This window comes from Aegilops tauschii, chromosome 5 (assembly GCF_002575655.3).
Source record: "Aegilops tauschii subsp. strangulata cultivar AL8/78 chromosome 5, Aet v6.0, whole genome shotgun sequence".
Classification (NCBI taxonomy): domain Eukaryota; kingdom Viridiplantae; phylum Streptophyta; class Magnoliopsida; order Poales; family Poaceae; genus Aegilops; species Aegilops tauschii.
In genome coordinates, this window is record NC_053039.3 from 563589722 (window position 1) to 563613335 (window position 23614).

Genomic DNA, 23614 nt, shown 5'->3' on the forward strand with positions numbered 1-23614 from the left:
GCTCTGTGCGGTGGCATGCATGCTCGGGCAAGGCGAGGTGGCACTGTAGGAGAGGATAGGGGCGACGTCAACGAGTTGGGAGGGATGGAGAGGAGAGATCGGGCGAGTGGTGGGCCTGGTGACAACGGTGGCGGCGCTCGCCGGTGGGATGGGAGAGGGATAAGGCGTTGTCGCCGCCCGCCTTGAACTGGACGAGGACCGGGTCAAGTCTTCTCTCTCTTCCTTCTCTCCCTCTCTCTATGCGGTGCGTGCCCTAGTTAACAGGTGTTGGAGCTGGACTAGGCCAAGTCTCGGTCCGCTCGGTTAGCCCGGTTAAAAACAGGACCGGACCGAAGCTTTATCGGGCCTGATTCCTGAGCTCGGACCGACCAACTTTTTTAACGGTCTAGGACCATACGGTCCGGTCCTTAACTGGCTGCGAGCCGGGCCAAAAGCCCGCTCGTCACGTCCAGGCTGAAGCTTGACAACCACAATGCGCACAGTGAAGGTTTTCGCTCTTGATCATGTCGGCCCTGATTTGGATGCAGGTCTTGACTTTCTCAAGTGCTTCCCCTGCTTGGAGACGCTCTATATCGCCGTGAGTGTTCATATTCGCTATATTGCTTAAAATGTCAAGACATCATGTTGTCAAATTGTTACGAAAAAGTTTTTTTCTTTCTGTCTCTAGTTAGATCCATTGAAGCGTGTCGTCATTGGTGTCCACCGAAGAATATCAAAACTGTGAGGAAGTATGCCTCACTAGATGATCCAATTGAATGCCTTGAGCACCATCTAAAGACAATGTCGTTGAAGATCTACTATGTCAATGGTCAAGAAGTTGACTTTGCCAGGTTCTTTGTTCTGAATGCCAAAGTGCTAGGGAGAATGGAATTTGGAATCCTTGAGAGTTCAATCAATGGCCACGACATAGACAAATGGAGGGACAATCAAAACAGGAAGCTACAAGTCGAAGACAGAGCTTCTCCAGGTGCTCGGTTTGTATTCAAAAAGTTTGCTTCGACTGGCTCCAATTATAGCATCAGCAAGCATGCCCATGATCTGTCGATGGCAGATCCGTTTGACTCCTCATTCTTAGACGGAACTGTTACCATTTGAGAAGGTGTCCTTCGTGTTCATATCTAAATTTGATATCTTATTTGTGGTCAAAAGTCTAAAGTTGTGTTACTGCTTTAATTATGTATCTCTACATGGTGATCTACATTATGTAGGAATGGGAAGATTCTATGGTCCACACAGAAGAATATATAGAAGGACATGTGCTCAAGCTTCGAACCAATAATTTGATAGATTGTTTGTAGAGGGCGTACAAGGGGTTTTCCCTATAGTCCAGTTTCTATAGTGTTGCACTTGAGTGTGAAATCTCCTCGGTTTGGTTGGTTTTTCTGTTTCTTAGTTGGTGTTGGTTGTTTCTTTGCTCCTTTGTATTTGTATAAGCTGGTCACTCAAGCATCTAGTACGCACTGCCTTTAGGGAAGAGTAATAGAAAAGGAACCATTTTGCTTATTTTTAAATGTGGTGTCCAATATTTGACACCATGTAAGTTAATTCACTTCAAATGTTTAGCCAAAAATTCATGAGCACTCTTAGCCATGCTAGATGTGCTCATGGCCCGCCTGCATGGGAAGAGCAGACCACTCGCCACCACTTGTTTCAGAGTTCAGAACGGGTATCAACGTCATCAGTCGTCTGCCCTTGCTAACAATGATGGACCTAGGGTGCCACAGTTGATATATACAATGTATAAACAACACAACTTCAAAATATCAGTGTAAAAAATATGTGAATTTCCACTAAAATAGTATAATTTGAGTTAAACATCATAGTAAATCCAAAAAATAGTCTATAAATAGCATTAAGTTTCTGTAAAATTAGTGTTAAGTATATTATGCAAAGTATTTTTCAGTTTTCCAGGGGCTTTCATGACACCTTGACACCCCCAAGATCTACCCCTAGTCGCTAATTTCTACCTGCTACTCCCTTTTACCACAAGGCCCTTTCTCTTGTTTTCTCTTCTTCTGCATGGCTGGAACTTCTCTCCTGGCCGGAGTTCGCCCGCTCCATGTGTGATGCTTGTGTTTTGATTATCGCAGGGTGGCGCATCTTCTATATATTAGAAATATATGTCCTTGTAGCAATACTAAAATGAATGTGTTGCCTTGCCATAGGCAATCTTATGTAGCCGCTTAAAGAGAGTATTGGTGGTCTAACATAGGTAAACTAGTCGTAAAGTAACTAACGACAGGTACTAAATGGCAAACAGTAGCTGATATATATTGTAGTGATGGAGCGACAACTTGATATGTGGAGTAAGCTAAACGATGTGATACTGGACATTTGGACACATCGTTGTTAACTGCAAATAGTTGTCCTCAGTGGCACTGCCTTGCTACCTTAACTATTTAGCAATTGTCAAAGCAAATGAAGTACCTTATTTGTTTCAGAAAATATTTGCAGGCCGTGCGTTCCTATAGTAAACCCTATATCATTTTTTCTCTTAAGCGCAATGATTTGATTAAATTGAGTTAATCAACAAAGATCAACTCACAAGTTATTGTCCAATGCATGACATGCATTCTTGAGACCTGGACCAATAAAAAGGTAATACGTATATTTTCAAACGGAAATATGTAGCTAGGGCAAAGTTTTTCTCCCCTCCAAGCTCGACTTGCCCGCCCATGGATTCTTCTCCACTCCGCTTGCCGCTCCAATGGTGGGTGGGGGATCCCAATCCTTCGGATCTGGTTAGTAGTTTAGCTTATTGTTTTTTAGTCCTTTCGGGTACGGCACTTGAACGGATGGTGATGCTTCATCTTCGAGTTAGTGTTACAGGCTTCGAACCTCCTTGAATTCATTAGTCAGGACGGAGTGGATGAAGCTCCAGTGTAGATTCATGCCTCTAGTTGGTGCATCGAGCTTAGGGTTTCTCGCCATATGTGCGCAAGGGTGTCATCTGGTGTGAGGCACATCAGATTGATTCAAGGGTTTAAATACGACGACTTCGGCTCTAGAACGATGCTCATTAGGGACGCGTGCATGAAGCTTCTCGTCTGTCATCAATAAGGTCAAGTCGGCTCTGGTATGGGGCAGCGATAGCGATGCGCCGGCAACTCGTTCTAGCGGCGGTGGTCATTCAAATGTCCAGGAACCTCGATGTAATTTTTATTATGTTTGAGGTGCTTTTGTAGTTTCCTGAACTTCTATAACGGATTTGTGTCTTTTTGTAATAAACAGAATCCATAGAAAAATATGGTAGCTTGTCTAACTGGGTTGTTTACTTAGTTCCCGTTAATATAAAGTCGTGTGTGATCATATGGCTAGTGTGCGGCGGCGGCCAATGTGATGTCCCGACTCCTCACTTTAGCATAATTTTAGTTTAGTTTCTATTGTTTCTTTCTTTGGCCCACTGCGAGGCTGCATTATTTTCCATGTGGACATTTTGATCGGTCAATAGACTGACATGCATATAAATATTTGGAGTTATATGATGAGCCAGTGATCATATAATCACGTGAAGTTATACTTACTGACCGTACTGATCTTATTTTGTATAACAATTATGACGAATTCAGCAACCATGGATTGCATTTTACTCGCTTTCTAGCAACAACTACGAAAACGAGAGACAATATGCATTAAAAGGGTTATGCATGCTTTGTTGTGTGGTTGGTGTTGTTGTGTTTTCATTAGAAAATTACTCCCTTTGTTCTAAAATGTAAGGTGTATTAGTTCACTGAAAAGTCAAACTGCTTTTAAGTTCATGACAAGTGCGTGTTGTCCACCCTCACTAATTTTCTCCTGGTGATGTTCCCCCTTTCTCACGCGTCACATTTCTATGTGGTTGAAGCTTCTCTCCTGGAGGTCAGAGTCCATTCGCTCCATATGTGATGCTTGCTTCGATGATCATAGGGTGGCACTGTTTGTGGAACTCATGGATGGTGGGAAGCGATTCCTTGAGAGATTTCTACGGGTTCTAAGGTTTGGTTAGGTTTTCTCTGTAGCGACATCCTAGTATCTTCACAATTTAGCAATGGTCACACTCTCTCCATGTTATCATGCATCAGAGATATTCTTTACTAGTTAGGTTCGGTTAGGACAGTTAGATTTATGTGGTACCTTGCTTGTTTCAGGACAGTTAGATTTATGTAGGGGTCGACTGAACCGAACACAGAAATCGGTAATTTGCTCAATCCAGGATGATCATCTTTTATATATCATGCATATATGTTGTATAGTTTCTTTACATTTTAGCGCAAGATAATTGAAATGAATAAAATTACTTTGTCACAACCCTGCTTTCATAACCGCTTACAGCAGTGGAGTTTAGCATTATTCTTCAATTCATGCCTGCATGGGTAAATTCATGCTGTGCAAGCGATATACAAATCTAAAAAGGGATTTCTGCTACATAGTTAATGTAGCCAAACCCTTGCTCAGCATTCAACTCTATCTACACAAAGTAACTCGTTTAGAATACAATGACCAACTCTATCTACACAAAGTAACTTGTTTAGAATAAAATGATCATATTAGATACGGCTTTCGCTCTAGTATTCGATTCATGTTTGCATGAGTTAATTGGTATGTATCTCCAACGTGAGTGAGAGTGAAGGGATATGCAAATCTAGAAAGGAGATTTTCTCTACATAGTTAATGCAGCCCAAAAGTCTTGCTCAGTAGGGCAAAGACAGACATGTTGTAGTATACTCCAATTCATGTTCACATGAATCGGCACACATCGAATGAAGATATGCATATAGTACTACAAGGAGATATGCACAATGAATGAAGATATGGATTTTGGCACCACAATTAATTAGTGCAGCCAAATCCTCGCTCAACATTTAACTCTCCGTGTAGTACAAAAGGATAGCGAGGACACTGGTTGCATTCAAGCCACCAAGTTAGGTACGGTGCTCTAGCTTGCTACTGTGACTCCTTTGCTGCAACCATGGAGCTTGACACACGCGCTCTCGCCCTCCTCCCGCTGGTGCTTGCCTCGCTGGCGATGTTCCTCCAGCCTGCCGTTGCAACCCATGGCATGCCACGCCCCAGCGGAGGCTTCAGCCTGCGCCTGGTGCCCAGCGCCGGCTGGAACAGCACCATGCACGTCGACAACGGCGGCTTCCTGCACCCCAACGAGCAGGCAGCCACCACTGCGCTTCGGCCGCATGTCCACGGGCCGAGAGGGCTGACATACAGCGTGGCCACCACCGTCGGGACGGGCCGCGGCCGCCGCACCTACGACCTGGTGCTGGACACGGTCAGCAGCCTGACATGGATGCAGTGCTTGCCGATTGCGCATCCGTTCCCACAGATGCCGCCGCCCTTCAACCCGGAGATCTCGACGTCGTTCAGACGCGTCCCGCACGGGAGCGACCTGTGTCATAAGCCATCCAGGGGCAACGATTGCGAGTTCCGGGCCACCCGCCTCGACGGCGCGCACGCGAGCGGTGTGCTCGGCACCGAGACCTTCGCCTTCGCGGACGATGGCGGCCGCGCCGCAGCCGCGGAGGTTGGTGGCGTCGTCTTTGGCTGCGCGCACACCGCCACAGGGTTCCACAGCCATGGAGTACTAGCCGGCGTCCTCGGCCTGGGGAAGCTGATGCCGTCTCTCATCTGGACTCGGCTCCGCCAGCACCGGCAGGACGGCCGCTTCTCCTACTGCCTCTTCGGTCCCACGCGTCCGGAGAGGCACGGCTTCCTCCGGTTCGGCGCCGATGTCCCGGCCACCGGCCACATGAAGAGCACCAACATCCTCTACATGCGCTGGACCAGCCCGGATTTCAGCGCCTACTTCGTCAAACTCCTCGGAGTCAGCGTCGCCGGCAAGCGCCTGGCCGGGCCACCCGGACGCCGCATGAGCGAATTATTCCAGCGCCACAAGTCGGGCGGTAGGTGGTACGGCGGGTGCCTGATCGATCCCGGGACGGGCACGACGACGATGACGCAGCTCGCGTACAACGTCCTGGAGCACGCCGTGGAGGAGCACGTCAAGAGACTGGGGATGCCGCTTGTGAGGCGCCACGGGTATCGCCTTTGCTTCAGCGGCGCGACTCAGGCCGCCATCCCGCACCTGCCGACGATGACGCTGCACTTCGAGGAGGGCGGGGAGGACGACGGTGACCTCGTGATAAGGCCGCAACAACTCTTCGTCTTCGTTCAGCACGACATCTGCCTCGCCGTGGTGCCGAGCGAGCACATTACCATCATCGGCGCGATGCAGCAGGTGGACACGCGCTTCGTCTATGACATCACAGCCGGGAAGATCCACTTCGCCCCCGAGAGATGCAGCGACGACACAGGCGGTCCCAACTGAACTAGGATGTGGGCTTCAAGTAAACCCTTTTATTTAAAAAGTTTACGGTTTTAGATCAATGCAACTTTTTCTTGAATTAGATGTTGTCAACTGAATGAAAAGAAATAAAGAAGACTAGACATGTGGCTCTCCCTCCCCTCCCCATTCCTTCATTAGCGCATCTCCCAACACGACTACTCAACTCACAGTATCTGTTCGCGGACACGCCAGGACGCATCCGTGGACGTGAATGCGGGAGCCGGTCATCCACCCATTTAAATGCATAGTAATATAAGAGTCAATTAAAAGTGCGGTGTTCATACTTCATAGCGGTACCACAATCAAAATGAGGCGAATGTTCATAGTTTTTACATGTGCTCGATCACAGAATTTTCAGTCTTGCATCCATGCAAAAAAGGAATTTTCGCCCGCACAACCCAGATGTATGTGCCTCCTCTCTAACTCCGTTACCAGCTCCTTCGCATTGGCCGCCTCGTTCTCCTCCATCACCGGATCAACTGCCAAGCACTTTAATATTCTAACACCGACGACTTGTTGGCCGAATGACCTCGTAAAACAAAGGCCCAAAACACAACATCAACCACAAACAGGCTGAAAGCACAAGGGGCCATGAATGGCCCCACACACTTAATGAGCCGTTAATAGGTCGAAAGTAACCACAATTTACAACAGCCCATAGACATAACGGATCTTATGGGTCGAAACTCGTCACAAGCTTAAAATGGCCCAAAGGCATCATGGGCTTTTAATGAGCCAAAAAAAAGAGAAGACAACACATGTGGCTCTCCGTCCCCTCCCCGTCCCTTCAGAGCAAACTCCAACGCGCCGACGCATTTCGTCCGTGCGTGCCCATTTGAGTTGAAACGAACACAAAAGTCTGCCCAACGTGCCGATCCAAATGGACGTGCGTCCACTTTTTGTCCGGCAGGTGACCCATTTCAAGCCCACATTTGGACCTCGTTTGTGTCGGAGCAGACGCGCGACGTCCGCCTACTCCTTCCCCTAGCCCGCCAGTCGGTGGCACATAGGCCCTTCTCTTCCTCCCATCGATAGGTAGCACTCCCGGCCGCCCCACCCGTTGCGCCGTCGCCTAGTTCCGGTGCCCAGGCCAGCAGTCCGCATCCACATACATCCTCCATAGCACGCCACCTTCCAACGTCACCGTCACCACCGCCTCGCCGCACGGCCGCCGCAGCTTCCCCGATGTCGCCTCCAGCACCACCTCGCCCCCGCACCCCCGATAGCCACTTTACGAGAACTGTTGGAGAGGGTTTTTTTGCCCAAACTTCCCATAAACGGCAATTATTTTGGAGTTAGGGGGACTATTGGAGTTGCTCTTAGGCTATTATGTAGGCTGCAGTGTTGTTGTGGCAGCAGCGATGACGCGCGGAAGAAGCGGACAAAGTTGTAAGAAAAGGATTGATATAGAGCTAGGTGCCGGCTGCAGTGAGAAACGGCCTCATCAAGCTGGTCAAAAAGAAAGAGACGAAAGCCAGTGAAGTCCAACGACCCGGTCTTTAGAATTTGAATTTTGGCCAAGCGGGAGAAGATGCCAGTTTTGAAAATGAGCTCATCTACCTTGACTGCATAGAAATCTTGTTTGACTGAAAAACAGTGGTTTAGTGCTGACTCAACGAGCACTTCATTAGGGCTAATGGACAGTGACATAAAGGTGACCCAGAAACAGTGAATGTGAGAGGTGTAGTGCATATGTGGCGGTAGCTGATTAGGGTGATTAGCATGTAGCATACGGTAAAAAAAGCTAATACCAGGCCGAAAGCGTCTAACCTTGGGCAGGTCAAGGGCTGTTGACGGTGAGGGCTGTGATGCAGAGATGATCGTCATCGGAGAGGAGGTCGTGGATCCATGCATGGGCGGCCCGGCCTTTCCAGCGAGCGAGCGTCCGGGGCCACACAGCGTAGGCGGACGAGGGAAGCGGATCAACATGCCCCGTTTATGGAAGTCGCCCATGGATGCAATGAGGTGGGCAACAACTGGGTTGGCGACGGTGAACGAGAAGCAAGAGTCTCCATCGTCCACAACGTTGAAGTGGGGGAAGCAGCCACCAAAAAGATGGGCGAGGATGAGGGCCATTGAGTCAGCGGTTAGGGCAAACGGGAATTGGATGACGCGAGCATACATACGGCAGCCATGGACGCTTTTGCATGGGTCAACGGCGACAGGTGACCGGAGTTGCGTGGTGACCACACCTTCAAAGTGAAGGCAGATATCTTCAGGAAGTTGCATGAGGGTGGCGAACGACATGCATGAGGCAGCCGCGGCAGGCGTGGGTGGGAGCAGAGGAAGTGAGCGAGCAAAGGAGAAGGCGTAGTTACGGTGACGGATCGATTTTTGGTCGAGGATGATCTCTGCGACCCGCGAGGAAGCGCTACATGGAAGCGGAAGACCAGAGGGGAGCACATGGCGACGAAGAAATCCTCGGCGCAGCCGCCAAGGGCAGCTTGGAGCAGAGCAGCTACGGTGATGGCGTCAAGGTGGCGTGTGGAGAACTCGAAGACGATGTAGAGGGGCGACGCAAGGTGCAGCGCCGGAGTGGTGACCGCAAGACGGCAGTTGTAACTGCAGTCATCTTCGAACTCTAGGCCCATGGCGTTGCCGCAGCCCAGGAAGCAGCAGAGAGCGACCTGGCCAGCTTTGACATAGGGAAGGTCAAAGAAAGGCGATGGTGGTGGCGCAACAGAGGGGAGCAGCGCATCCAGGGGGCTGGTAGCGAGCGTGTGGCCATGGGGAGAGCCTGCGGCGACCGGAGTTTGGCTGGGAGGGAGGTGGTTGGGGGCCGGTGGAGGGGAGGGAGGGGGAGAGGAGAGACGAGCCATCTAGTACAAAGATATGATTTGGTAAGTGATCCATCTCTTTTTCATGTGTGTGTCATTCTTTGTTGTCTTGAGTATGACAAATTAGATTGCGAAAGAACTGTTCTTACTCTCCTTCGAATTGGAACAATGAAAAGAAGAAGGAGAGAGCTCAGAGCCTATAAAAAAAGACCCTGATAAGTGTCACACGTGTGGCACAAACATATGGTAATTTCGAACTTTTTTAAGGCATGTATAATGGTGGCTTATGGATACGGATGCCTTATTACAAAAAGTAGTTTGAGGCATCTAAATTGAATTTTTCTCCCCAATCCAAGTTACCATTAGTAGGCCTTGTCAAAGAATAAAAAATAAATTTTTTAGCTTTATGCACCGGACCATATTTTTTCTCTCCAAGCACCCGCCTCCTGCAGATCCCGCTGCTCCATCTAAATCTACTTTTCCTGATATCCGATACTAAATGGCCTACGGGGCATCACCCGAGGCTATGCATTGGTCATGCACTTATGACAAGTTTAGTGACGCGAGTATGACAAATTTTTTGTGTTTGTTTTTTACTTTTCAGATGACAATTTTAGTCGTTATCATTTGGGGGAAAAAGTGCCCGCAAGGAAAACGACCGACTACGGTTGGCCTCCTCTTCTTCTTTCTCTCTCGCCGGCTCCGACGGACAGGCAAAATTCCAAATCTCTCTCTCTGTGGGCGGGCGGGCAGGCGGCGATGGAGAGCCCCACATCGGCGGCGTCGCGGGTGGACTTCTACGGCTTCCTCGACCGCATGCGCCGCCCGGAGGCCGCCGACCTCTTCCGCTCCATCAAGAGGTCAGTCGCTCACTCTGGTTACTCAATCCAATCCAATCCATCGACCATTGCCTCCCCCTCCCTCCCCGCTCCCCCGCGTGGATCTGATCTAAAACCGGGAGCTTTACCCCGCAGCTTCCTCGCCTCCCTCTCCCTCGACGAGCCCAGCGCGGAGGCGGACGGCGCCAGGGTCCAGGCCTTCTTCGCGGAGATGGAGGCAGCCATCCGGGGGCACCCGCTCTGGGCCGACGCCACCCACCAGGAAATCGACCACGCGCTCGAGGTCTGAGGATCAATTCCATGTTAAAATTTTGTTTTGGGGGATCCTCGCATCGCACCGCGTTAAACGCCTCTGCTTGATTTGCCCCTGCGTGCCGAGCAGGGCCTCGAGAAGTACATCATGACCAAGCTGTTCGACCGCACCTTTGCGGCGTCGCCGGAGGACGCGGCGGCCGACGCCGAGGTCTCGGACAAGATCGGCCTCCTGCAGCGCTTTGTCAGGCCCCATCACCTCGACATACCCAAGGTCCTCAACAACGAGGCTTCCTGGCTGGTAAGCCCATGTGCTCTGTTCTCACTGCTCATTTCAGTTTACTGATGATTATATTCAGAATATACCTTTTTGAATCATGTGCCATTCAGTTGGTTCATCAGCATCTTTAGTTTTCTGATGGCAATCCTGCATGAAAGATACCATTCCAGTCATAGAACCAATGCCCAAACTAGCTCTGACCTCTGTTGATGCACATTGTCATTGTAGATTGCAGTTAAAGAACTACAGAAGATTAATTCCTTCAAGTCCCCGTGGGAGAAGCTTCTCTGTATGATGAGCTGTTGCCAAGTCATCAATAACTTGCTGCTAAACGTGTCCATGACAAATGACCGGACACCGTCTGGCGCTGATGAGTTCCTTCCCATTCTCATTTATATTACCATCAAGGCAAGCTTCTTGTTGTAAATGTCTATTCTTGCTCCATTGCCCTCATTCAGGCTTATAGTCTCTAAATGACTGGCTGCAGATTATTGAACCAAAAATTGTTGTTTGGACTTGGTTGCTTAGGATTTATGGTGATCCCTGTGGATAGATATTCTGACATTGTAACTAGTACTATACAACTAGGCTCGCTGGTTCATTCTCTTTGTGTCTGTTCAATTATCGTTTGGTTTTCGTTGAGGTGCCAACTATATTCCTTTGTTCATCAAATTTCAGTTGACAAAAAGGCGGGAGATAAACATTCAACCTTCAATTCCTATTTAGTCATATTTCTTTTAACTGTGAAAAGGAGTTCCCATTTTAGTCATTCCTTTTAACTGTGAAAAGGAGTTACTTCAGTTCCCCATTTAGCCATGTGCGCACTCTGAAATAAATATGTCGTGATCTTACAGTTGAAATTGATTGCAGAATCATTTCTCTTTGCTGCTGTTTGTTGTTACTTTTTTCTGCATCTTTACTTCTTTTAAGTTTTAAATTTTTTATTTTTCCCTTGATTTCACTAATGAACATGAGTTCTCTACGGACTAGGGAGCATATGAATTGCCTATGTCTTGGTGATACTTTCTGTGGTCTACTCAGGCACTCCTAGGACCCATTGCAGTTCCATGTTTTTATGTTTTACTGAATTGAGTAACTGAAGCCACCTGAAAAACTTACGCAGGCCAATCCTCCTCAGCTGCACTCAAATCTGAAGTTTGTTCAACTCTTCAGAAGAGAAACTAAGCTTGTTTCAGAAGTCGAATACTATCTCACAAACCTCATTTCAGCAAAGATGTTTATAATTAATGTTAATGGCCACTCGCTATCCATGGAAGAAAGTGAGTTTCAGAAGCATATGGAATCTGCAAAACTAGGCACTCAGATGTCTGTTGCTAGCCCTAGTAGTTCACAAGGGTTGGCTACATCTACGAGCGGATTACAGAAGCAAATTGATGCAGAAGGTCTGTTTCTTACCACTTTCAGCTCATTTGAAACAGATATTTTTAGTATAAATTTGGACTTGAGCTATCAGCTTTCCCCATGGGCATAACCGTGTTTTTTTCTGATGCTCTTGTCTGAGAACCAGTTTACCTAGTGACTTGCGTATATACTCATAGCCTTTAATTTTCATTTAGTGGCTGTGTTCTTCTTCCATCTACTTGAGGATTTTCGATTTTTCTTTCTTTTGTTGCATAATCACAAATTTTCAGTTGACATTTAGCAGGTTCAAGATTCCCTTTCATGGACTCGGAAACTGAAAATCTGACGCAAGCAGAACTGAAGCAGTTACATGGGCTCTACAGGAAGACAGTGACCAGATATACACTGTTGTCTAAAGCCTTAAGAAAGTTATCCATAGATGAGGATCAGCTCCTCGCATCAGTAGATGATTCATGAACTGATAAAAAGATTATTAGTTTTGCCACTTGACCGTTTCAACAAAAAACAAGGCAGGATGGGAGGAGGAGGAGATTACATACGTCATTCAAGTGTCAAAACATGGTATCAAGACCTGGAACCGCATTCATGTTAATGTTGTCCCTCGATAAATAAGCCCAAGACTGCGGAAACAATATCAGAATTCAGGATCCATGTCCAGGTGGTATCAAACAATGCGATACAAATCGATGATCATTTGATAATTGATGGCCGGCTGAATGAGTTATCAACTCACTGGACGCTAACGATGCAGCAGGTCAGCAGCAGCTCATGGATCTGGATGTCTGGTTAGGACACTTGCCAAAGCATTGTACAACAGAATCGGGATGCAAGCTTTCATTTGAGTTTCTGAAAAGCGATATGAAGAGCCTTCTCATTGACTTGTTATCGCAACCCCACCAGGAGAAACAGCCACTACCTGCCAATTGTGAGCTTGGCATCAGCGACATTAAGATCATCTGCATGATAAAAGGTACTGTTGACCCAGCTTCTTGAGTACATGTTAACCAAGCAAACATCAATTCTGCCGTTAGCCTGACATGGTTTTCTGCTTGTTAGTACTGATGTACAGTAGTGACAGCTGCTCTGTTGCTTTAATTATTGGTTAATTAGTTGTAGTTTCTACTGTTTTGATTTTGATTGAGAAGTTAAAACCATATGGTATGAAAAGGGGACGCATGGCTAGTCTGTTTTGTTTTCCCGAACAAATGCTTTGCTTCATTTTTATTTGGTAAACAATTCAGAACATCTAATCCCATTGGCCGCTAGAAAGGGAATGTTCAATTCTGGCCTCCCATGTCGCCATGGCAGTCCTCATGGGCAAAGTGGATCCTGCCCGCTGCGATGTCGTAGACGAAGCGCGTGTTCACCTGCTGCATCGCGCCGATGATGGTGATGTGCTCGCTCGGCATCACGGTAAGGCAGGCGTCTTGGTGGACGAGGACGAAGAGCTGCTGTGGCTGGAGCACTAGGTCATCGTCCAAGTGCAGCGTCACCGTCGGCAGGTGCTCGAAGACGGCTCGAGTTGCGCCGCGGAAGCAGACGGGGTACTGGTCGCGCTCCACTTTCGGCAGCCCCAGCCTCCTGACACGCTCTTCCACCGCGTGCACTAGGAGGTCATACGCGGGCTTGATCATCACTGTCATGCCCGTCCCGGGATCGATCACGCAACCGTCGGACCACCTGCCGTCGTGCAACTTGTGGCGCTGGAACAGCTCCTTGATCCTGCCATGTGGCATGCTCAGGGGCAGCCCGGCGATACTGACGACACTGACGCCTGTGAGGCCGACGTGGTAGGGGCTGAACTCCGGGTCGGTCATGCACATGTAGAGGATCTTGGTGCTCCTCATGTGGCCCGTGGCCGGGACGTCGGCGCCAAACCGGAGGAAGCCGTGCCTGTTCGGATGCCTGGGTCCGAAGAGGCAGTAGGAGAAGCGTCCGTCGTGCCCGTGCTGGTGGAGCCGAGTCCAGATGAGCGACGGTCTCTGCTTGCCTAGGCCAAGGACGCCGGCGAGCACTTCGTGGTTGTGGAACCCCGTAGTGGTGTGCGCGCAGCCGATGACGACGCCATGAACTTCCGCGTTGTCCGCGAAGGCGACGGTCTCGTTATGAGCACGCCGCTCACGCGCGCACCGTTGAGGCGGGTGGCTCAAAAATCGCACTCTTTGCGCGTGGATGGTCCATTGCATAGGGTGCTCACGCGCGGAACGCGGCTGAACGATGGCAAGGCCGCCGGGTTGAAGGTTGAAGGGCAACCTGTGCGAATGGTTGCGCGATCGGCACGCACTGCATCCATGTCAGGCTGCTGGCCGTGTCCAGCTCTAGGTCGTACGTGCGGCGGCCGTGGCCCGTCCCGACGGTGGTGGCCACGCTGTACGTGAGCCCTCTGGGCCCGTGAATGTGCGGCCGAAGCGTGGTGGTAGCTGCCTCGTCCAGGCGCAGGAAACCGTCGCCGTCGACGTGCATGGTGCTGTTCCAGCCAGTGCTGGGGACCAGGCGCAGGCTCAATCCTTCGCTGGGGCACGGCCTACCATTGTCAGCAGCGGCAGGATGGAGGAACGTCACAAGCGAGGTGAGCATCAGCAGGAGGAGGATGATAGCGCGCGTGTCGGGCTTCATAGTTGCAGCAACCCGGTCTGTGACACTAGCTAGAGCACCTAACTTGTTGGTTTGCATGCAACCAAGCCTTCCCTTCCCTTTTATACATTGAAAAGAGTTTGGCCGCATTAACTATGTAGTGAGAATCCCGTTTTTCGATTTGCATATCTCTTGTACACTTTTATGCACAAGATACTCATGATAACTTATGTAATGAGAATCCTTTTTTTTCCGGTTTGCATATCTCTTGTGCACTTCTATGCAGAACATACTCACGAATTAACTCATGCACATGAATTGAGCGTGGAAGTGAAGGGTATATGCAATGCTTTATTCTTAGTGAGTTAATTCGTGCAGGCATAGTTCAATGTTGACGAAAGGATTTGGCTGCATTAATTGTCTCTTGGAAATCCCTTTTCAGTGTTGAGAAAGGGATTTGGCTGCATTAATTATGTATTGAAAATCCTTCTTTAGATTTGCATATCCCTTGGGCTATCCGAGCGACAACTGACAAGATTATTGAAAGGCAGGGTGGAGTGGGGTTACTCTCCTATGGTGGTAGTCTTACCTTGATTAAATCTTGTTTAGCAATTACACCTACATACCTGCTATCTGCTATTAAGTTTCTTGCTTGGGCTATTTAAGCAATTAATTCGCAGATGGCTCACTTCCCATGGGAAAGATGATCGGTATGATGGACATAAGAAATATCATTTTGCTAATTGGGATTTGGTGACCATGAAAAAGGAGCATGGGGCCTTGAGATCCTGGCCCAACATTCGAGACATGAACATTAGTTTCCTGGCCTCTTGTACAAGTAGACATCATCTTGATGATCACAACCTGTGAAAACAGATTATTGACCGCAAGTACAATACCACCAGACCTAACATTTTTGCTTGTCGTCATAATATCACCCTCTCAGAAAAGGCTGATGTGGGCAGTAAGGAGCTGCTCAATTTTGGTACAAACGGCTTGTTGGAAATGGTAAAAAGATTAGGTTCTGGGAGGACCAGTGGTTTGGCCAGACTAGCCTATCCATAATTTTCTGGGATATATACTTTGCGTGTAATGAAAAAGGAGCAACTATTAGCTAGGTGTGGGATGGTAATAAGATTGAACTCTGGGGTTTCATTGATAAGTTAATGGGTCAGTGGTGTCAAGTCGAAACTATTTGCTCCTCTTTAGTAGTACTATGTAATCTGCTCCTCACAGTCGTTATATGCTGCTATGAACCTCCATCGTGTTGTTATGCCTGTCATTATCCCGGCTCTATGGCAGCTGCGACAGTTGTGCTCTGAACAGGAAAATGTCGCACATTTTATTATTCAACTGTGAGATTTCCAGGATAATGATATGCTTCGAAGAAGAGGAAAAAAAAACAAGGTTGCTTGCTTGTGGATTAACAACAAATGGAATGCCGCGATAATTATGCTATCTACTGCTGTTATATGGAACACTTGGAAACTCAGGAATGACATCATTTTTGGACGATGCTTGTGCTCTGGTTTGCAGGTCGTCTGGCATTGCCTCTCTAGGCTGGTGATAAGGTGGCGCCCGCTATGCCCTTCTGAAGACCTGAGCTCCCTGGACTGCTCACTGGCTGATCGAGCTGGAGAAGAAAGTAAGGGAATCCCCAACACTAAGCCGGTGAAGATGACAAGGACCTCGACGGAGTGGCCAAGAACTTCGATCGCCATGGCCAGGTTGTTGCGGAAGCTTGTGCGTTGAAGAGTGGAAGGAGCTGTTAAAGCTTTTTCTTTCGGCAGTTGGCTTATTTTGCTCTGGAGCTGTCTTGCATTTTTCCTTCTTGCAATGCTGCGTTAGCGGTATGTAATCCTGTAACCATATTTTGAGTACTCTCTGGTGTTTCATTTTTTTCCCAGTGAAAGATGGAACAGGGTTGTGGGCTTCTTCTTTTTTTTTTTTTTTTTTTTTTTTTTGCGGAAGAGCACCAAGATCATCTTCATGTACCAAACGACTGACAAGCAGTTCAGTGCCTACCTTGGAGCCAGTCAACTCAGTGCATGTGTCGACATTGGCCGGGTGACGCTGCGATTAGCCAAGGAAGGCACCCCCAACTCACGCTTGGGCCACCTGCACCGTCAGATGTTATTTTCGATGGCTACCGACTTTTGTGTCGCCCTGGAACTGAGCACCCACATCACCATCATCGACACCAAGTAGATGTGCTTCGTCTACGACATCGAAGCTAGCAAGATCTACTTCGCCCATGAGGACTGCCATGGCCACATGGGCGGCAAGAATTGTTTACGTGTTTTGCAGCTTGTTTTGGAGTGTTCCACCCGCTGTCTCTGCAGCTTGCTTTGAAGTGTTGAGTGTACTTGGTTGTACTTGAGTTTATGTGTATCTCCGTTAGTAATGTATTTCATCTAATCTGTTAGTAGATGTTTCATCAGGGAATCAGCAGAGATCGTAAAGATCTCTAGGAGTTGGTGAGTGCACTGTCTAAGGCCCTGTTTGGTTCAGCTTTTATCAACGGATCAGAATCTGAACCAAAGGGCGAACCCAGCAGAATCCGATTCCAGAAATCCGCTGCCAAAATCTGAACCAAAAGCGGAAGCAACTCAGGACGTGCTTTCCAAAATCTCATTCCGCTGCAGGCCAAAATCTAAAAAAGTTATATCAGCTGGTTTGCCAAATAATCTACATCTTTTTCACATCAAATTTTTCACAGCTGTTTTCCTATAGTATATTTTTCACAGCTGCTTTTAGGAATCCACAGCCGAACCAAACAGGGCCTGCCAAGCAGCGGGAGGCAGACAACCAAAACCTACGGCATGAGGCACAGTCCAATGCCCTTAACAAGCAGTAAAGCTATGAATTGCACACTACATGACACATGTGGTAAACAATTCAAACATTATTTTAAAGAGCTATGAATTGCACAAGAGAAGCAGACAGGCAGGAAACACGAGGATTCGAAGGCTGAGACAGCTGCCAAGGAATTGGCTCGGGAGTTGATTCCGACCATGGTTGAAAATCAAAAGCGAGGCAATGAAGAGGATAAGAAAGTCAATGATTACGGTAATAAAGATAAGGAGAAAGGTGCGAAACCATCTCTAGGACATGGAGTATCTGCTACCAAGCTCAAATGCCCCTGATGAGCAGTAAAATCTAAAAATACAGTAATTTTTTTTGTGATAAACTTTGACAAATGTTTTTTATACTCGCAAAATTCCAGCACGAAATGACATTCCTCGAAGTTGTAAAAAAAAATCTATACTCCAAAAATGCTAGTTTTGCAAACATTTTGGAGTACTGATTTTGTTTTTATTTTTTTGCCAAGACTTCAACGAATGTCATTTCGTGCTGAAATTTGTTGAGCATACAAAATATTTTCAAAGTTTTGCTACAAAATAAATTCAGAATTTTTAACTATTTTTTATTTTACTCTTCATTAGGATGCATTTGAGCTCGGAAGCAGGATAGGACTTCCGCCATCTCTGACTCTTATCTACAAAGAACCTAAGGTTCCCTTTCCTGCCAAATGGACCGCGTGCTGCCTAACCTTTCGTCCAACCTTTGTCCCCAACCTCTCCATCATTTTTTCCATGGGTGGCTCTTCCTCTAGTTTTCGGTATGTGGACCACCTCCTCAGCTTATGAAAAACCAGACGAACAATGCCCATCCTCGCCTCTCGGGCTTGTGCCCAAGCCCGATCCAAATCCAGGAGGTGCCCATCGCCACCAGGGGTGACCTACCTCACACGCGCGGCCACCATGCCCCGCATCGGCCGCCGCCAGTCCTACCCGTCGTCGGCGACCTGACCGATCGACTGCCCGCGCGCCTTCCTAGCCTTCCTTTCTTCCTCTCCCAAGCCACCGCAGTCCGCACCGAGTAGTGCTTGACTTCGCCAGTCTGGCCAGTCGTTGTCGCCCACACCGGAGCTTCACCGCCGGCCTGGTCAATCGACATCACCCACCGGAGCGTCACCGCCGGCCTCCATCGCTCCCTCCCTCTGCTCGACGCCGGTCGCTCAAGCCCTGCACAGCCACCTTGCTGCCCGCCTCCTTTCCGACGACCCTAAGTGCCTCCCCATGACCCCGAGCGCCGCTCTTTATCCACTCAACTCCCAATCTGCTGCTGCCGCCAACCGCTATGATTCCGACCGACGCTGGCGTCTCCATGCCTCTATCCATCGGCACAACCACACCGTGGTCTCCATCACCGATTTCCCAACATCTCATCACCATCTACCCCTGCTCGAAGTGATCACGCGTCCCCGGCCCTAACCCTAGCTGGCAACTGGGGCTTGCCAGCACGGCCACGTCGTGCTCTATTGAAGCACTATTGCACAATAGCGAGAGAGGGTATGTGATGACGATGATTGCACGTGCTGCACACTTCCGCTGCTCATCCTCATCCCCGATACCATCTCCATCAGGTCAACACAAACCCAGTCGTTCAGCCATTCCTCTTCTGTCTTGTTCATGCCGCGGATCAGCAACGTACAGATTTGTTTGTATGTCTTGTCCTGTTCGTACGAATGCCGCAATTGTATGCACTGCCGTCGCAAGATGGTTCGAGGTTCGCTGCGGGTCCGGTTGCGCACGTCAGTTCGAAACCAACACTCATAGGCTGAAAATCTATGATTTTGGAAGCACAAACGTTCTGGTATAAACCTCGACCATCCTTGATGCTGTTGTATTTGAGCCTTCTATGAATTGTTGTTTTGAGCTTAGGATACTGAAAGTGCACATCTCAAATCAGTTTCTTTATTTTCTACAGTTTTTAATGGGTCAAGATTACAACGATGTCATGTTCTACCTTAGCCAGGTGCGTTTTGATCACATTTTTCTAAAAGTGTTTTTTATTGCATGCAACTTCATTAATGGACCAAATCAAATGTATCCAGTACCGACATGTACTTATTTGGGAGGTTTGAGATGATTGAATCTTTACTAACTCTATCCAAAACTACTGAAGTTTACTTTATCTGTCTGAAATACAAAGCCCTTGCAAGAATTCAACTAGGCGAAAAACAAACCCAATAAATCATACATCAGTATATAGGATACTGTAGCATATTATTAGTGTTACTTAGTTCACGTCAACAATTGATAGTTTATCACTTCTCACTGGTAAACCTTAATAACATTTGTTATATGAAATTATATGAATTGATACATCTGTAATGCATTTATTTTTTGGCACATGGGCACGGTGAAAGTAATTTGTTAACTGTTTATATCTTTATTTTACAATACAGTTGGTCATGCATTTATTTATCGGCACAATGTTATTAGATGTGCATAAGGATTGTAAATGTTTATATTTTTGACACAATTATTGTTGAACCGGTGAAATATTTATGCCCCAGTTCTAACGGACATTTATCTAATTGAATAAAAAATTGAATAAGGTTATAAGTGGATATCATTTTATCTATTACTTTCTGTTTTAATACATAATTTTTAATTTTATTATGATCAATCAATAATCATCATGTGTAGTTAATTTACATGTTATTTGTTGGCGGTGCTGCGGCTGTCCCGATGATAGTTTAGATATGTAATTGACCAAACGTCGTTTTCATCCCAGGGAAAATTGTTAAAATAATTAATATTTGTACGAAACTTGTATACTTTTGTGATATTTTTCTGTAGAAATACAAACTTGAATAATATATTTTTTCCATCTATCTTAATAACAATATTGATAAATATCTATTAAAATCTTTTTAATATATAATCTTAATGTCTATCCATCAAAATAAATACACACACAATACGTCAAATTCAAATAATATCTTGTAGCAAAATTATTTTCTTTTTTGAGATGATGACCCTTAAAAGAATAGTAGGTACACATCCTTAGAGAAAAATAAAACAAATAGAATCACAATCCTTCCTAGGCCCATTTATGCCACTTGAGTGACCTATAGTGTATATATGTGCATGTTTGTCCATATCTCAATATTCTTAAATATCTCAGCAGAAATATGTAAAGCGTATGATTCAAAAAATATCACCGCATCAGTTTCTAGAATGCCAGTGTGCGTGCCGATCTCCATGGATATATCCTTTGCAGCAACATGGTCTACCACGCTAGCTAGAGCACCTAACTTGTTGGTTTGCACTCAACCAAGGGTTCACTTCCCTTTTGTACTACGCATCGAGAATACTTTTTTAGATTTGCATATATCTTGTACGCTTTTATGTAGAAGATACTCATGAATTAACTCATGCTAACATGCACCCACAAAAAAAAAACAAAAAAAAGTCATGCTAACATGAATGGAATACTAAAGTGAAAGGCATATACAATACATTTGCTTTATTCTTAGTAAGTTAATTCCTGCAGACATAGCTCAATGTTGAGCTTAGTGTTTGGTTTCATTAATTGTGTACGGAAAAATCCTTTTTTTTTTGCACATTTTCATGAAGAACAACAAGATTCTCTTCATGCACCAAACGACTGACTGACGAGCGGTTTAGTGCCTACGTTGGTAGCCTCGTTAGCGTCAGTGATACGACGGCGTTCCTGCACTACAGGACGCACATGTTAGAGATATATTTGGGATATTTGTATTTGATAGTTTAGGATTTGTAATCCGTCTCCTACCTTATCTTTAGGAGAGGCATCTTGCCCTTCAAGTCTTGTACTCAATATATACTCGCCCTCGAGGCTCAATAATACATTCATCATATTCCGCAACAATCCCTCTCTCCCTTCTAACATGGTATCAGTCGCAAGTCGATCCTAAACCCTAGCCGCCACCGCTCCCGCACCCGCGCGCCGCCCCCGGGGCGGTCGGCCTCCATGACCGCCGCCGAGGGCCGCGCCTCCCGTACCTAGGGTTCGTCCGCCAGCCGTGTTGGCCGGCTGCCCTAGAGAGTCTTTTTTCCCGATCCTTTGATCCGGATTTTCTCTCTCTCGCCGGTTGCCTTGATCGGCGCCTACTTTTTGGTTTTCCGGTCTATGTGATCCGGTTTGTGACGCCCATCGCCGTCGTCGACCCCGTGCGCCTCTACTCCAACACCGGCGCGATGGGCCGGCTTCTTCACCGACCCGGCGGCCTCGCGCGTCGTCCGCGCGTCTGCCCGTCGGTCGCCCCGACTCGGCGGCCTCGCGCGTCGTCCGCGCGTCTGCCCGTCGGTCGCCCCGACTCGGCGGCCTCGCGCGTCGTCCGCGCGTCGGCCAGCCGGTCGCCCCGACCCGGCGGCCCTTCACCGCCGCCGTTCGCGCGACGGCCCGCCCGTCGATCTACGTCGGCCGTCACCGCCCTGCTCCGACCGGGACTCCTGCATCACCCCGACCCGGCAGCCTCGCGCCATGCGGCGGCCAATCATAGCTGCCCTGCCGCCCGCCGCCGCCGGCTTCATCTCGGACTCCGCCGCCACCACGCCTCCACCGAGCGGCGTCCCCGACCTCGCGTGCGATCGGCTTGATCACCCGCTCGTCGCCGCGATCCGCCTCATCTACGTCGCGCGACCGACCTGGCCCGTCGGTTACGCGCGCCTCCGCAGGTCCCGTGAAGATCGTCCCCGAGTTCAGCGCGCCTCTCCACCGATCGAGCATCGGGCTGCCGCTGCATCGCCCCGTCGGGCCGCAGCGCCGCCGCCCCGTGGTTCTTCTCCCGGCTGCACCGACCCGCGTCACCGCTGCGTCGCCCCTTCGGGCCGTAGTGCCGCGGCCCGCGGTCCCCCGCCGCCCCGAGGGCATCCGCTCTAGGCCGTCCCGTGGCTGCATCGACCCTCGCGCCGCCGCTGTGTCACCCCGTCAGGCCGTAGCGAGCGTGGCACGCGGTCCACGCCGCCGTCCCGAGGCCGTCCCCGCGGTTGCACCGACTCGCGAAGCGCCGCTGCGTCGCCCCTTCGGGCCGCAGCGTCGCGGCCCGGGGTCCCGGTCGTCGCCCCAGGTCTTCCCGCCGTCGCCCCGACCCGCCTGCCGCCGCTGCGTCGCCCCTTGGGCCGTAGCGCCGCGGCCCGCGGTTCACTCCGCCGTCACCGCGCGTCGACCTCCCGTGGTATGCACCGCGCCGTCTCCCTTGGCGCGGGAACGCCACCGTCCGCGCCGGTCTTCGTCACGCTGTCAGGGTTCTTCGCCTACTTCGAGCACCGCCGCCGCACTCCTAACCTAGCCGCCGCCGCCGCCGTCAGGCCGCCGCCGCCGCTCTTCTTTGGCCGCCGCCGCGGCTACCTCCGTAGCTGCCGCCGCCGCCCGTCCACCCCACTTCGTCTTCGTCCAGCACCAGCTCGTCGCCAGCGTTGCCGCCATCTACCCCGACCACTTCATCTACTCCGACAACCGCGGGCGACATTGGCCCCGCGCCGATTGGCGCCGCAACCGTCGTCGAGTCCTTCTCTGCTGGCCTCTCCGACCTCTTCGACATGGCGTACAGCTCATGCAGGTCCCAGTCTACACATTCCCGGTGCTGGCAACACCGCCGCGTGCCTTCGTCCACGACGTGTCCCCGGGCCTGGCAAGCCTGGTGCGGCGCTTCGTCAACTTCGTCTTCGACCGTCTACGCATGCCCGGTGCTGGCAACACCGACGCGTGCCTTCGTCTACGATGTGTCCCCAGGGTTGGCAAACCCGGCGCGACGTGTCGTCAACACCATTCTCCTTCCTGGCGCATCACTTCTTCGACACCACTGCGCCCATGACTAACTCGGCGCCTCCTTGCGCCTGCGGCTCCACGGCGACTCCATCGACACCGGCTACCCCGACTCGACATCGACCACGGCGTTCTTCGCACGGCTACCTCGACCACGGCTACACCACCCTACGCTCTCGGCTACATCGACATCGGCACAAAGGGCTATCATCCGCTTGAGCAACTCGTCGGCTTCCTCTACAGTCAACGCGTCCGCGACGCGACACCGTCCACGACGCTCCTGCTAGGACTGCGGGGGGATGTCAGTCCGTCGGCTGCTATTCTCTCCAGTCTGACCGTCCGCGACGCTCCTGTTGTTCGCAACGCTACCGCTACGACCGCGGGGGGATCTTAGAGATATATTTGGGATACTTGTATTTGGTAGTCTAGGATTTGTAATCCGTCTCCTACCTTATCTCCAGGAAAGGCGTCTTGCCCTCCAAGTCTTGTACTCAATATATACTCGCCCTCGAGGCTCAATAATACATTCATCATATTCCGCAACAATCCCTCTCTCCCTTCTAACAGCACG

General features: G+C 49.2%; 3 protein-coding genes across 5 annotated transcripts; 2 read left to right on the plus strand and 1 right to left on the minus strand.

The window, feature by feature from the left end:
- The first annotated feature begins 4908 nt into the window (after positions 1 to 4908).
- On the plus strand, positions 4909 to 6447 carry LOC109743631 (aspartic proteinase nepenthesin-1-like). Its single transcript, XM_020302724.4, has one exon. It carries the CDS (start codon positions 4949 to 4951, stop codon positions 6314 to 6316), a length of 1368 nt encoding a protein of 455 aa, XP_020158313.1. The 5' UTR covers positions 4909 to 4948; the 3' UTR covers positions 6317 to 6447.
- A 3309-nt stretch (positions 6448 to 9756) lies between these two features.
- On the plus strand, positions 9757 to 16373 carry LOC109743629 (vacuolar protein sorting-associated protein 9A). Of its 3 annotated transcripts, XM_020302721.4 has the most exons (8): positions 9757 to 9971; positions 10086 to 10233; positions 10333 to 10503; positions 10711 to 10890; positions 11606 to 11885; positions 12149 to 12523; positions 12620 to 12835; positions 15976 to 16373. In XM_020302721.4, the coding sequence occupies exons 1-6, from the start codon at positions 9871 to 9873 to the stop codon at positions 12319 to 12321; spliced, it is 1053 nt and encodes a 350-aa protein (XP_020158310.1). In that variant the 5' UTR covers positions 9757 to 9870; the 3' UTR covers positions 12322 to 12523; positions 12620 to 12835; positions 15976 to 16373. The 3 variants fall into 3 exon arrangements, with proteins under 3 accessions (XP_020158310.1, XP_020158309.1, XP_020158311.1); XM_020302720.4 differs by having other exon boundaries at positions 12149 to 12835; XM_020302722.4 differs by lacking the exons at positions 12620 to 12835; positions 15976 to 16373 and having other exon boundaries at positions 12135 to 12398.
- On the minus strand, positions 13143 to 14051 carry LOC141023173 (aspartyl protease 25-like). Its single transcript, XM_073499512.1, has one exon. It carries the CDS (start codon positions 14049 to 14051, stop codon positions 13143 to 13145), a length of 909 nt encoding a protein of 302 aa, XP_073355613.1.
- Positions 16374 to 23614: the final 7241 nt, after the last annotated feature.

What these genes read in the sequence shown, in the direction of transcription:
- LOC109743631 (XM_020302724.4), top strand. Translation starts at nt 4,949, where the DNA reads ATGGAGCTTGACACACGCGCTCTCGCCCTCCTCCCGCTGGTGCTTGCC.
- LOC109743629 (XM_020302720.4), top strand. Translation starts at nt 9,871, where the DNA reads ATGGAGAGCCCCACATCGGCGGCGTCGCGGGTGGACTTCTACGGCTTC. An exon ending in AAATCGACCACGCGCTCGAG is followed by an intron (nt 10,234 to 10,332) that starts GTCTGAGGATCA and finishes CGTGCCGAGCAG; the next exon opens with GGCCTCGAGAAGTACATCAT. An exon ending in ACAACGAGGCTTCCTGGCTG is followed by an intron (nt 10,504 to 10,710) that starts GTAAGCCCATGT and finishes TTGTCATTGTAG; the next exon opens with ATTGCAGTTAAAGAACTACA.
- LOC141023173 (XM_073499512.1), bottom strand. Translation starts at nt 14,051, where the DNA reads ATGCAATGGACCATCCACGCGCAAAGAGTGCGATTTTTGAGCCACCCG.